The sequence below is a fragment of the Euprymna scolopes genome, chromosome 25, assembly GCF_053919585.1.
Source record: "Euprymna scolopes isolate OS-2025 chromosome 25, ASM5391958v1, whole genome shotgun sequence".
Taxonomy (NCBI): Eukaryota; Metazoa; Mollusca; class Cephalopoda; order Sepiida; family Sepiolidae; genus Euprymna; species Euprymna scolopes.
In genome coordinates this window covers 62,448,753-62,463,657 of record NC_136506.1, presented here as the reverse complement: position 1 = coordinate 62,463,657, position 14,905 = coordinate 62,448,753, and the positions used below count along the sequence as shown (strand labels likewise).

At 33.1% G+C, this 14,905-nt stretch overlaps 1 protein-coding gene across 1 annotated transcript in view; it reads left to right on the top strand.

The window, feature by feature from the left end:
• Nucleotides 1–14,905, top strand: part of LOC145247393 (uncharacterized) — a 288,614-nt gene that overhangs the window by 121,981 nt on the left and 151,728 nt on the right. The window contains exon 3 of the mRNA XM_080109097.1: nucleotides 3,873–3,946. Coding sequence (XP_079965223.1) covers nucleotides 3,873–3,946 — 74 coding nt within the window. The remainder of the gene's footprint in view (nucleotides 1–3,872; nucleotides 3,947–14,905) is intronic.

Sequence of the window (14,905 nt, the reverse complement as noted above, 5' to 3'; positions counted from 1 at the left end):
AAATTATTTAAAGCCAATCACTCGCTGATCAATGTGTTATCTCATATTCATTGGACGTTTTACTATCATTTTTTATTTGCTAACCACCAGGGAACTAACATAGATTATAAAATGAAAATTATCAAGCCGCAAGTAAGATTTTTTAAAACTTGTTTTCAGAAAGTGGGAGTGTAAAGAAGATAATACTAGATTAAATATATTTAAATATATCTAATGTGTTGCTAATGTTGCTAGAAAAATAGTTCGCTGATTCTACTGCTCCAGAAAGTTCTTGATTCCTGATGCAATCGTCTACAATATAAGAGCCAGATACATCCTATTGTGCCGTATTGCTGCTATAGCTGGAGAGATTTCGCTCAGATCACTATTGTTTGTCTTATCAGAGTACAACATCGACTTCATAATTTAGTGGAAAATGATCTCTGCTTTTTTCTACAACTCCTTTCTCAATAAAGAGAGATTGTTAATCTTTATCTACTCTATTGTTATTTCTTTGAAAGATGTTCGACTAAACTCCAATCTCTGCTTACTTCTTGTAATATACTCACAGCAAGAACTCATCTTCTATCACAACTGAAAAGAACTTTCCTTTTTTTCCTCTATATGTCTTACATCAGGCAGAATTTCCATGAGCAGTTTCAGATTTTATCCATAGTTAGGGGTGGAGTTGATTAAAAAGTTTGATTTTTATCCATTATGCTAATCTAAGGTTGTCTAGGAAATATACATTCGGTATTGTTATAGTTTAATGTGTTTTGTTTTAACATTTTTGAAGTCTGCAAACAAACCTTCAAAAACAACCCAAAATGATGAGAATTAAAGTCCATCAAAAATATCTTGGAAAATCAATTTACATTTGACATATTTTGTTAAAGTATGATCCAAAATGTATTTGCATTTGAATTTAGTTCTATATTGTGGGATCACTTATGTATCTACATGTTTCTTGACATTACATGACTTACATATTCGATTGGTGATGGTGGAAATTGGATAAGTTAATTAATTTTAGAGAACAGTTCACCAAGAACCTGTTTACTTTCGACTTGAAAACGACCATGTTATAGTCAACTGGAAAGCAACTCCATGGTACTGTTCCACAGAAAGCAGTTTTAGGGGGAAGGAAAAACTCTGTTCATGGAATTTTCGCTTAGTTTTAATCACATATAGAGAGTAAGGAAAATTGCCTTCCAGATGGTATATTTGTTGATGACACCATGCTTTATAACAGGCATGAGGAGAAAACAAACAAATACCTAAGGAAATGGCTGAAACCTTAGAGGAAGACCTCTAGTCTGTAGTGGAATGGGGATATAATGTTGCATCCCTGTGCTTATTTTACAAGTATTTTAATGGAGAGTGCTCCGACAAACTCTAAGGCTTTGTACTCCCCTCAATGTAAATACTTCCAGCTAACCTGACAAGCAGCAAAATCTCACCTCTACACTGTAAAGACTCCTGGATGTTGGAAAACCTTCTACTCAAATAATTTCTTCCCATAAATTGCTAGACTGTGGAATTTCCTCGCGGGTCCTTGCTTCCCTGACTCTACTGACATGCAGAAGTTCAAGTGTAATGTGAACAGATATCTTGCTGCTCAACTCCTTACATAGTATCCCTGCAAATTTTGTCCTAAATAGTAGCCCCTCACATCCAAGTGGCATTGTGCCTTGTTTGGGGTTAAAAAGCAATAAAAAGTGGTTGTAGCTAGTCGGGTGTTTGCCATAAATGTCTTATAAGAGGGAACCATAGGGTGAAGCCCACTCGAGCATCTGCCATGAAAATAATGATACAGCAGAAATAGGATTGCAGCGTCTATTTTATGAGAAAGAGATAGTAGAGAGGAGAAAAGGACATCACCTATCAGATTTCAAAGTCGGTTTTGTATCCTGTCAAGGCAGAAAATATTCCTCCCCAGATGTGGCAACAGTACTCCAACTTGAGATAGATTTGGCTCTTACACAGGTAGAGAATTGTATTGGGAGTGAGATACCTACCGGAGCAGTAGAATGATCCAATTATTTTAATGGTGATCTTGGCAACCGATTTAATGTGTGTGTTTCATTTGGGATCAGGAGCGAAGGTCAGTCTCAGAAGTTTGTCATGATATGGTGCTTCTCCAAGACAAGAGCCGGTCATTTCAATTGGAGCCAGATAGGGATCAGAGCGTTGGTGGTTGAAAGAGAAAAGCTTGGTTTTAAATGCCTTAAAATTAATCAGCCACCTTTTCCCCATTGCATCACATGCTCAAGGTCAGAAGAGAGAATAAAAAAATGTTAAGTTATTGCCGGCCTTTGAAATATTGCTATAGATTGTAGTGCCATCTGCATAAATATCTACAAATGATCTAAGAATGTGATTTAGGAGATTATTGATGAAGATTAGGGAGAGAGTTTGGCCCAGGATAGAATCCTGAAGAATGCCAGCGTTGATACTCTGAGCTTCTGATTTCTGCTCATCAATGACTATTCTTATAAACCTATCAGAGAGAAAGAATTTAATAGTTGAGGGGACATTTCTAGTTATTTCATAGCTGGAAATCTCCTGTCATACTCTATCAAAAGCTTTTGATTATGTCAAGAGCAATTGCTCTAGAAAAAAAACCCTCCATCAAAACACATCTGCTGTAGATCTAGTAGGATGGAAACCATATTGCATGTCACTAGGTAGGTTGTTTTTGTTGAGGTGGTTGACTACTTCTCTATCACTGATTCAAGAAACTTGTTCATGACACACAGGAGAGCGATTCATCTGTATTGAGTGGTAGATGGCCAATCTCTAGAATTTTGAAATACAAAGCAGACTGATGAAGTTTTGCAAGGTACTAGGAAGCAGTTTTCCTTAAAGTAATGTTTAAACAGACTAGGAGCTAGTTCTGGTTAAAGCTTTTTGAGCATTCTGGTTGATGTGCTGTCAGGACCAGTTGCTTTACTCGAATCAAGGTTTTGATAAGCTTGGCAACATCACAGAAGTATATGAATGTCGCATGGTGTATTTTCAGTCATGGGAGAAAATACTGAAGGCAGGCAGCCCTGATCACAAAGGGTGGAACTTGATTCAAAGTTCTTGGCAAAAAGATTGGTTTTGTCATATGCTGACGAAATTACCTCAGGCCCATTGATGATGAAGACATGCATCTGTTCAGGATTCTGTTTGCTATTTGCCAAAACTCGTGGGAACAAAACTGATGCTGCTGCTCAGCTACTTGACAGATTCAACTTGCATTCTTTATTAGCTTTTTGCATATAAGTGAATCAAATTGTTATAAAACTTTTTAAAATTACTACCATGTTAATCTATTTATAAAAGTGATTCAATTAATAATTTACTGACCAAACTATGATTACCACAGTCTTGTTTCCCTTCAGAGTACAACACGCTTATCTTCAAAGCCAATGTTAACAAATATTTATCATAAACTGTTCCAGTAAATAATCAAATTGTGTTCATTCTATTAAACATTTTCAGTCCTCTCGTAATCATTTTCATCATCAAACTGACAATTCACCCATCATTTTAATCCTTATTGTTGAGTGGCATTTGGCCTTAATAAGTGATGACACCTCAGTTAATAAATGCGATATTGTAATGATTACATTTTTGTTTTTATGAAAATTAAGAAAATAAAAATAAGTTTCCAAAATAAAACAAATTAAAGAGTTAAAAAGAAAAAAAAAGTGATACAAAAATGTGAGTAAAGACCCCTGGGCAACACCAAGTCAGTGCAGCTAATTTTAATAAATTGAGTCTAAGCAGAACATTTCAATTTCCAATGGGTTTTTTTTCCCCCTCCCAACCATAATTCGATATTTCTTGATTTAAAAATAAATCTAATCCAATGCTTATAAAATAATCTTATTTTGTATTCATAGCTGATGAAAACCACTTGAACAGAGAAGCTTCTGTCTCACCATATGCGCTTTCAGAATCCAGTGACTACAATGGCGTAAGTATCTTCAGTTTCTACAAGGAGTCTCTATAATCATTTTGAGTAAATTTTTTTTTCTTTTTCTGTAGATGGTTTGATTGCTTGGTTTTACTGCATATCAACCCTTTTCTGGGTTATTTAATGCCGAGTCCAGTTATTTTGGAAACAGTTTTTATGTCTCAAGTTCTTTATATCTTCAAATATTTATCTGTAGAGTTTGGTTTGGTTGTTTTATGGCATATCAACCTTTTTCGGGTTATTTAATGCTGAATTCACTTATTTTGGAAATAGTATTCATGTTGCATCCAGTTATTTTGTAGGTTTTTATTCTTCAAGCTTTTTGTATTTTTAATCGCTAGTTTGTAGTGTTTGGTTTGGTTGTTTTATAGTGAATTTTATTGTTTTTGTCCCCTGCCCTGCAGAACATGAATGAGTTTTGCAATGGGAGGGGGAAAACGGTTACAGTATTAATGTGTGGTATATTTTAAATTAGGAAACCAGTCAGGAAGTGGGGGAGATAGGAAGAGAGAAAAGCTTTTAGTTTTTAGTTTTGCAGAATATCCTCGAGTTTTGCAAAAGGAAGTAGAAAAACAAAACGCATCAATGTTATGTGCATTTTGTCTCGGGAAGCCAATATCTTCAGACAACCTGATTTGGTAGCACCAGTCTGTAGATGAAGTTATGATACGATGATTGTGTAATGTGAGTCTTAAAGACAGACTTAGATCTGGTGAGCTTAGAAGAAGATTAAATTTGGGTGGTGTAGGGAAATGTGTGCAGAACAGGAGACTTTGTTGGTTTTGTTACATTGAAAGAATGTATGAAAGTGAGTTAGTAAATGTAGAACAGTCCATGTAGCAGAATTAGTCACAGAGAATGAGGGATAAAGACCAGAGAGAGGTTAGTTTGGAAGTGTAATCCTGTAAGTAAATTAAAAAAAACTCTCCAACAAATGAACAAAAGGAAATCTCAATTGTAATATTTTTTTTACATGCAGATCACCACTTATCAAGGCCCGGAAGCCACCTGGGGATAAGGATTATTGCGTGTGCCGTGATCAATGGGATAGTATCGTAGTAATTATTAGTATTGGAGATCTGATAAAGTGTCTTACTTAAGAGGGTGGTTTGTCAGGTATTTGTTTATGTTGAACTTGAAGACATCCAAGTTGTAGTCAGGTAGGAAACAGACAAACCTAAGAGAGTTCCACAGTCATGAAATGGGGGGGGGGGTAAAAAGTGATATGGTGTCACCAGCATACTGAAAACATACATGGTAGTGATCCTCATTCAATCCCAAGCAACATTGGGTCTTCTTGCTAGTAACTTTCTATTCAACAGCTTAAATGCTTCTAGGTTAGGGTAAAAAGAGCGATATCGTGTTAGCATACTGAAAACCTGCATAGCAGTGAATCTCATTCAATCACGAGCAACATCAGGTTTTCCTGCTAGTAGTTGCTAAAAGAAAAGAGAAACAAATTTGTGCCAGGGCAAGAGAGGTTCTCTAATGTAATCAGTCAGTAGATTCGACAACCACCACAGAGACATTTTTATCCTAATAAAAGATGGAATTCAAAGAAGTAATGTAACAATAAACACGATTGTATACTAGTTAATCAACATTACCCGGGGTCTTAATTTCCATAAATTATGTAGATATAGAAAAATAAAATTAATAATCTCTTTTCTATTGTAATATGTTGAAGTTCGTTTGTAATCAAATCAAAGTAAAATTACTTATGCACTTGATTAGGTTCGAACTCAGAATGCCTCTAAGTACAGCACACTAACTAATTGCAATATTTGGGGAATGGTGCTGATTTTAATGGCATAAATGAAATAGGTAACTGCTGTTTTGGTTATTTTTTCTTCCTGTTCCTTTTTTTTCAGTCTACAATCTCCCTCTTTTTCTCACTCCTCCCTGTCTTTTTTTGTTCCTCCGTCTCTTCTTTTTTTCTCGTCCTTTCGTCTGTTCTTTTTTTCACTCTTAAGGGGTAAGAAGAGAGAAAGGCGTAAGTAAAGGACCATATACCTATTTTTCTTTTTTAAACCAATAAATGTTCTTTCTTCTTACCTAAAAAAAATATAAGATGAATTTTTTTAAATGAATAAAGCGAATCACAATTTTCAAATTACTTTTTTGTATTCCATTTTCGATGAGTTATCCCACCTAAAAAAAAAAAAAAGAAAAAGATGAGTATATTCAAACATGAAATGGCCTTAACATATTATGTAGATGCTTGTAGGGTAATGAAATTAAGGTTGATCCTAAAAAGACGTTTCTTGCTGCCATGGTATCTAAATAAAGACTGCTGTTTTTTGTCTTTTTTCATGCCAGCTATACACATTGTGATTCTAGGGTTTGGTTCTATCCTAGAATGCTTCATTCCCAAACATTATCTCCTCCTTTAGCAGGTGGATTGGTTTATTGTCAATCACTTGGTGTCCCTACTGGGAATACTCACAGGTCCATTCATGGTTATTTTTATACCCGTTCAGAATACCCATCGGTGCTGGGAGTAACCTTTACTAAATCATGGGTTGCTCATCTATAAATTTGTTTTCTGATTCAAACACCTCAACAGGTCACTTTTTTGTCTAGTCTGTATTTGACTTAAACATATTCTTATGCTGCATAATAAGTATGTGATTTTAATACCAACATGTTAAGAATTATTTTATAACCTCAAATACACTGAAAAAGTTTTGTTTTTACAGTGACGATACGTATAAATGTGATGATAAATCAAATTATGAAGTTGTTGTGTTCAGAGAAATGATGATCATTGGATAGTGTAGAACTAGTTGAAAAGCTCATAATTTATTCATGGCAGAAACAATTATTAACAGAACAATATTCCGTGTCCAGCAAAGCCACCATATTGTCGTTGGTTTCCCACTAGAACTCTCTAGTCTTTTAAGGATGTATAAAGGGTGATAACTCTTACTTTATTTACTGAGTTATTCCCCTTTTTATCACTATAACACCTCCTCTTTGAAATATGATGCTTGAGGGATGTTTGATATGGGTCTATTTATAGAGGTAAAGTTGGGTTGGACTTTTCTTCTCAGACATGTTTTGAGGTAATTCAAATGTGTTCAGTGAAATATTTACTAGAATAATTGTGTTATTTGATTCTCTCTTTTGAAGGTATGAGTGACAATGTTTATTTGCATGTCTAACCCAAATAGATGATTGTACATCTACATCATAGATTACATTACCAATTTTCTGTAATAATGGATCTGCAGCTATAGCCTCCTGGATCATCTCTGAAGTGACAGGTAGCGATCTCACTGTGGAAATAAGTGCAGACAGAGACAACTTCAGGTTCCACAGATATAGCAGCGATGACTGTGTCTTCCACTACTTTTTGATGAGAAGATGTGAGTCTGGATAACGCATCTGCTAATTTTGCTGCCTGGTTGGTACTTTATAGAAAAGTCATAATCTAAAAACATAGTTGCCATTTTTGTAAGTGGTTTGCTGTATGAACTGGAATTCTTTTCCTGGAACCAAAAATACTTGTTAATTGCTTTGTTGTTGCATCATTGTTGTTGTCTCGTTTTCGATTTATTAGTCGATTGTAAATTGACAATTCCAGCATATTTGACAAAATCGTATGTAGCCTTTTTCTTTAATTGCAAACAATTGTAACGAATATTAAAGATGCTGACACACCAAAAATGTCTGATAACTGTGCTATCACTTCATCAAATATGAAATCTCCGGGTTTTTTCTGGAAGGATGAAGTTTGAATATCTTTCATGTTCTGCTGTGCCCAGCTTGCGAAGTAATAAACATACTCTCTCTGCGGCGTTCACAGATGCGAACTCGTGTTGTCTGGTGATAATTCTCTTAACATTTCATTCAATTGCTGTTATGTATAAAATTTTGTATAGCCATATCTATTGTTGTTTTTCTTTCCTCTAGACTTTTCCTCATCCATACTGATATATAAAATTATTTCGTATGCATATATACATGTATTATTGTAAGATAATATAATATATTACACATATATTTTTTCTGTATATACTTCAATAGTGCTCAGTACATCAGCAGAGCTTAATATAAAATATATTTATTGAATCCGATTAGTTACTTTTTATAAACACAATGTATAAAAACAATCACAAACCACACATCAGTACATTGAGCCTAATGATTTTTTTGGTGAATGAAGCATGACTGTTTCTGTGTAGCTTACTTGCCATAAATATTTCATACTAATAAATATATGGAATTTAAAATGGAGGCAGAGAGACCTAGAGACTCAACGTTTGGCCTGTCTTATGCAGGCTTTCTCAAGAGAAATGATCAATGACCATCCCTCTTGAGAAAGCCCGTATAAGACGGGTGAAACATCGAGCCTTTAAATCTCTCCACCTCCATTTTAAATTTCATATCATTAGATTTTATTCATTTTAATAATCGCGCGTGTGTGTGTGTGTGATATATTATATGGAAAAATGCGCGCATGAAAAGTAATATTCTTAAGATTTTATTAAACCTGGAAAAGTAAAGGACAAGAAATTCAACCTGGAAAAGTAAAGAACAAGATATTCTAGTAAAGTAAAAAATAAGAATTTTTTAGACTTAAAATATTGCAGCTAAAAATAAAATTTGAATATTGATAAATATTTTATTTATTATTTGCATATGTTGTTGTTTATTGTTGAGTTAGAAAGGGTGTCAGTCGCTGGATTGAACTTATTTCCCCCTATTATTTGCATATATTTATGTAGTGAAAATTGTTTGAATAAAATTAATTCATTAGTTAGTTAGTAGATGGAATTAATAATTTTATAATTTACATAAAAATTAGTAATTTTATTATATCATAATTAGGATCATTTAATTCATTTTTTAGCTGCAATATTTTGCAATATTTGCAATCTTATTTTTTACTTTACTAGAATATCTTGTTCTTTACTTTTCCAGGTTGAATTTCTTGTCCTTTACTTTTCCAGGTTTAATAAAATCTTAAGAATATTACTTTTCATGCGCGCATTTTTCCATATAATCCATGATTTTTCCAGGCATTGCTATTGTATTAATATATAAATTTATAATATTTATTAATGATTGTCAAAAAAAATTAGCTCTCAAACACACATTTATGCAGTATTTATCATTCAATCACAGTAGTTCCGAGCCAGGGTCTCTACCGAGACTGCAGTTCATGAATTCGTGATCTGTATAGAGCGTAAACTAAAAAAAAAGAAGATGGCACTCGGTGTCTTTTTAGATATTGTTGGAGCTTTTGACAACATACCCTTCAGTAGTATGTTCAAGTTGCTACGAGAACTCAATGTGCCACCAGTACTCATCCGATGGATTGAGTATATGGTGAGGCACAAAACAGTTCAAGTAGAACTACTGAGGGCAACTGTTAAAAGGGAAGTAGTTAAATGAACCCCCAAAGTGGGATTTTATCACCTTTACTATGGAACTGTATGCTGAATCCTCTTTTAAAGTTCGGTTTTTTAAATATAAAAAAACGATACACGGGATTGAACCTAAAATCTTTCCACCAACCCCCGGTACTCTAACCGTTACGCTAACATGTCATATTGGCAAAATCGCAGTAAAAAATATTTATATACAAAAAAAGTTATGCAAAATAAAAAAAAGCGTTAGTCACTTATGTACTTACTCTCCTGTTTGTGAACCCACATATTTTGTTGTAACTTTTTTCTACTGAGCCAATTTTCGAAATTTTTTTTTCAAAATGTAGCTAATGAGGTGTTCTATCCAACTATATAACCTGTTTGAAATTTGGTTGCGAACGGAATTAGTGGTGGGGGTTTGAATGTGTCTCGATTCATTTAATTTCGGACTTAAGCATATATTCAACCACTACCGTGGTTGAATTATATATATATATTTCTAGCTGTATCTTCTTGTTGCCTAAGAGTATAAGAAAAAAATAACTGACTTGTTAACAAAAACACAAAAATTATTTTTTTTGATTTGGATTTCATAATCAAATTTTATGAAATAGGAAATTTTAAAGGAGGCAACCCAGTATACTTGCACACAATAACTTCCCTTTAATCTTTTTCACAAAGTAAAGAAAAATGTCTCCACTCTAACATTTTCTTAGCTAGAATAAATATTTTTGGAAAAACTGATAAAATATTCTTGTCACAAATAGTAGAAGGAAAAAACAAAAAATAAACTACTCTGAATCGAGTATCAGTGTGTCAGATTGCTATTGAGGTCTGACTTTGAAAATCTGACAAGATACCTTATATTAATCTATATCGTATTTCTCCTAGTCTGCCTGCTTGTTTGTCTGTCTGTCCATTCCACTTTTTCTCAGAAATTACTGGCCAATCTAGCTAAAATTTTGTATGGACCTTTATGATAAAGTGCAGCAGACTAAGTATTATGGTATCTGTTCAATGCACAATTAGGAATTGATATGGATTAGTATTTAATGCAAAAATAGACACACATTTAACCATATTTGACCATCTATTTGATATAAAGTATTTATTCTAAATCAACGGACTATAACTTTTGCCTGTTTTTCCAACCATAGCTTTGAGCCCCTGGAGGGGCATAGGCCATCCACAACTTCGTAGATGTTTTTGTAGCAAGAAGTTCTTTTTTCGGGGTAAGGGTGCTGGCCCCACGCCCAACCTTCACAGAAGGTACATACAGCACCTCGCATTCCAAAATGGTCACCCATCTGGTACTGGCCAGGCTCAACATTGCTTAACTTCGGTGATCTGGTGAGAACCGGTGTGTCAATGTGCCGTACTTTGCCTGTTTTTAACTTTTGCTAAAGTTCTATTTTAACCAATGTGACCTTCAGCCTTCTCCAAGGTGTATGGCTTATATATATATATATATATATATATATATATATATATATATATATATATATATATACACGCTGATATTTTTTAATATTTAAATGTGATGCATGTTGGTTATTCATGCATATGAATTAGCAATGCATCTGGAAGTTGGAAGGCACATTGACTGAAGTGTGTGTGTGTTATTTAAAACGAAAATGTAAACTCTTCATAAAAAAAAGTAAATAATGTCGGTTAATATTGTCTGCTGAACCTTTTATAATGCTTTTATCACATTTTTAATTTTGTATAAGGATTTTCATCTGATTAACAAAGAGTGTTAATATACACATTATGATCTTTTTATTCTTTTGTTGGTTGGTGTTGTATAACTAAGGGATTAAGTGTGAAAATCTGAGAATTGAATAAAACAAGCTCTTTTACTAATACGGTAGCAAAAAGTTAGTCGAACTAATCTCTCTCTCTCTCATCAGGAATATCGTAGCTAGAGATAAAAGATGCCAGAGAGTTCATTTAGTTTTTGTTTGTCAACTTGCGTTCGAAAACCTCCAAAAATATAACTAAGCTTATGTTGTCTTTCACAGCGGAAAATGTTTATACCTAAAAAGATATTTACAAAAAACAAACTTTTTTTTTTAATAAATATTCTCTCTTAAAAAAATACAATACAGTGATCTTTTTCTTTAAAATTTTAATATTTTTAACACCGTGACAAATCTAAGTTGAAAATCTTTGTAAAAGTAAATAAAATAGAAACACAAGTGTGTGTGTGTGTGTGTGTGTATATATATATATATATATATATATATATATATATATATATATATAATCCTTAAAGACTGAAGCGTTATTGTACATTTTTCTGGCTTAAGAGAATATTAAAAAAAAAAAAAAAAAAAAAAAATTGAGTTTAATTTTTGTAATAGGTATAGACCTACAAATACAATATTTTCTGCTGAGGAGATCACTTCAGTCGAAGTTGCTTGAAATTAGTCGTACATTAATCATGACTAATTTAGTTGTATATGAATAGTAAAACTGCTACCAACATGAAGAAATTTAAATGTAATATAACCAAGCATCGTGTTGCTCAACTCCCCCTACAATTGCCTTTTTATTATTCTAGCCCCTATCACAGTAGTGCCTTATCTTTCAGTGGCAATCTGATTTCTTTTGGTAAACGAAAATTTAAAACAAAAACGAATATTGGTTTGAGCCATGGTGACCATTTGACTGGATAGGATTAGCCAACTATGCAATAGTTATTTTCTGCATTCATGTTTGTTTTGTTTCTATCATAGGGTCGGAGTCTGCAATTTTTGTCAGCCTAACTTTTTAAAACACTGAAGAGTCTTCGTTTCTTTTTTTTTTTTTTTTTTTTTTTCTTAACTGACTAAGTTGGAGTTTGAATTTACTTGGCTAACTCCCTATTTTTGAATATAACAAATATCATTTCTGGCCAACCTATTGTAAGTATCTACTTGTATACATTACATCATGATGAGAATACGTATTCACAAGAAACAATCATAAAAAGTACTTTGGTTCTTGGATTTGTGGTAACACTGCCAACAAATAGATGGTAATAAAGATATATTCACCTACTGTGAATGATCATAAATCTGTCCACAACTTTGTTTAAGCAATTTTTTGCATCATGAATACACATCTATCTCAAAAGTAAAGCATCCAATTTTTTTTAAACTCAAAATATTGAAGAGCTACGAAGACAGGAGTGGTACCATTAAAACGGGTGACTTTTTTTGGTTTCAGAATTTATTTTTCTATATAGTCATCACCATTCTCAATGCACTTTTTGAAATTCAATGACGCATCTCTGCTTCTGACACATGTCTATGACAAGGGTTTTTTGCTTACTCTTACACCATCAATATCTGCAACAAAGAGATGAAACTTTCAGGTCATGAATAGATAAGTTCAGTCATCATATTAATGCAATTAGCAATCCCCTCTGATCAATTTGGGTGAAATAGAAAAAAAAATAATAGGAGGCATTACTTTTGGGATGCTCCTCTTAAATTATAAGTAAATAACCCCCACCCACCCACACATCCTGTGTGTGATGAGAGCCGAATCCTTTAGAAAAATCTTTTATTTCTGTTTTCACAGATTTATTAATAAAATATTGATATACAGAACAAATTACCCAGCATTGTCCAATAGTGTATTTACCTTTAATTCGTTTTTTTCTTTTTAAATTTATTTTAAAAAAATTTTTTATTTAAACTTTTGGTTTTTATTTTTCTTAAGATTATTTTTTGTTTGAATAAAAGGAAAGTAAGTCTGTATTGACAAATACAAAGTTACATACTCTTTTTGAAGATAGTGGTCATTTGAAAATAATTCCTACCTAGATAAAGTAATTTTTTAAATGAATTAAATGGGATCTTTTTCTTAACATGATGCAACAATCAACAAAAAATCTCTGGCAAATCGGAATCAAATATTTTTGTCAGAGGAAAACTATTGATGACTAATAAACGTTCAAGTGATTGATTTTACTTCACTTGTTCTCAAAAATGCTCTCTTTATTCTTTAATTTTACTATTATTTCTGAATTGATCCAATCTATATATCTATAAAAGTGAACGTGTCTGTCTGTCTGTCTGTGTACATTTCCCTACGCAATAACTCTGTCAATTTTTAGTCTATAGACTCGAAATTTGAAATACCGGGTACTGAGATTTGGGAAAATCGATGTGACGGGTGTCAGCCAGAAATTTGGCTGTTAAGGGGTCAAATTTCAACGATTTGACCTTTAAGAACTCTACCAAACTCCTCCGACAATTTTGGGTCTAGACACTTGAAATTTTAGATATAGGTTCCTTGAACCTGGATCTAATTTAATAAAGTGATTTGAGCCCGAAACTATAAATTTTAAGGGGTCATAATAGGGGTCAAATTAAAAAAGAAATTTACTCTTTTTTTTTTTTTTTGCTCAGCATACACCTCCAAACACCCGGGCAACGCCGGGCTGAAATGCTAGTTTAATATAAAAATGTTCTTAATCTTATCTAACAACTTTGTTCCAAAATATATTACTCTATCAGCAAAAGTTAGAATTGGTTTTTGAAATTTGGCATGACAGTAAATTACCAGATTGAAGAGAAATGTTTTTAAAATATCATTACTTCATATTTCGTATGAATTCTTGCATGGAAAGTAAGTGTGATATGTTGTATGGTATTGCCTGCACCAAAGTCCGGTAGACTCACAGCACATTACCAAAACCGAAAGATGATGATAGCAATAAATAATTATAAACAGTCAATTAGAATACAAATAAATAATATCTAATAAGTAGCAATATTACACATCTAAAACAATATTAGGTTTAAACTTCCAACATTCATACTAGAATTTCTTTACATGATTAAAGCTGTTGATTAATAATCATTTCTAAATGACAATCTTATGGGGGTATTAAATGTTTGATCCTTACTACAGGTGATAACTAAGAATAACGTTTCTGAATTTTTGAGATGAGGATTGGTTATTTGGATTCTTTGAACTACTGTTCTCATCTCGAATGTTATTTTCACAACGGTTCAGTTGCTGTAACCTCCGACCTTCAGGTGTATCTTGTCGACCTCTGGACTTAGGAATCTATACAGAATTACAAATGGAACTCTTTATTTACTACTTGTGGGTAGCATGCTCTCATTCTGTCAGCCATGACTGGATAGAGGTCCTAAATAATTCGCAATTGTATTTTTTGATCACCCACACTTGAACCTTCAATTGAACCTTCAACCTTCAGGAGACTTTTACAATTGATTTTTTCCAAGTTATATTCTAAAGGTTGAAGGTTCAGTTATCAGTGTCGGTGACCAAAAAATACAATTGCAAATTATTTAGGACCTTTATCCAGTCATGGTTGATGGAATGAGAGCATGCTACCTTGTGAAGTAAATTTCGTCCAGATTCCTGAAGGTTACATCAACTGAAACATTGTTAAAATGACATTCAAGATGAGAACAGTAGTCCAAAGAATCCAAATAATATGAACTAAAAATAAGTTAATAATTAACAGATATCTGTTCCAAATATACATTGTTTGCTAACCTAGAAAATAGTATGACAAATGAACACATGCTACGGTGTTCTGCACCCCAAAGAAGAAGCG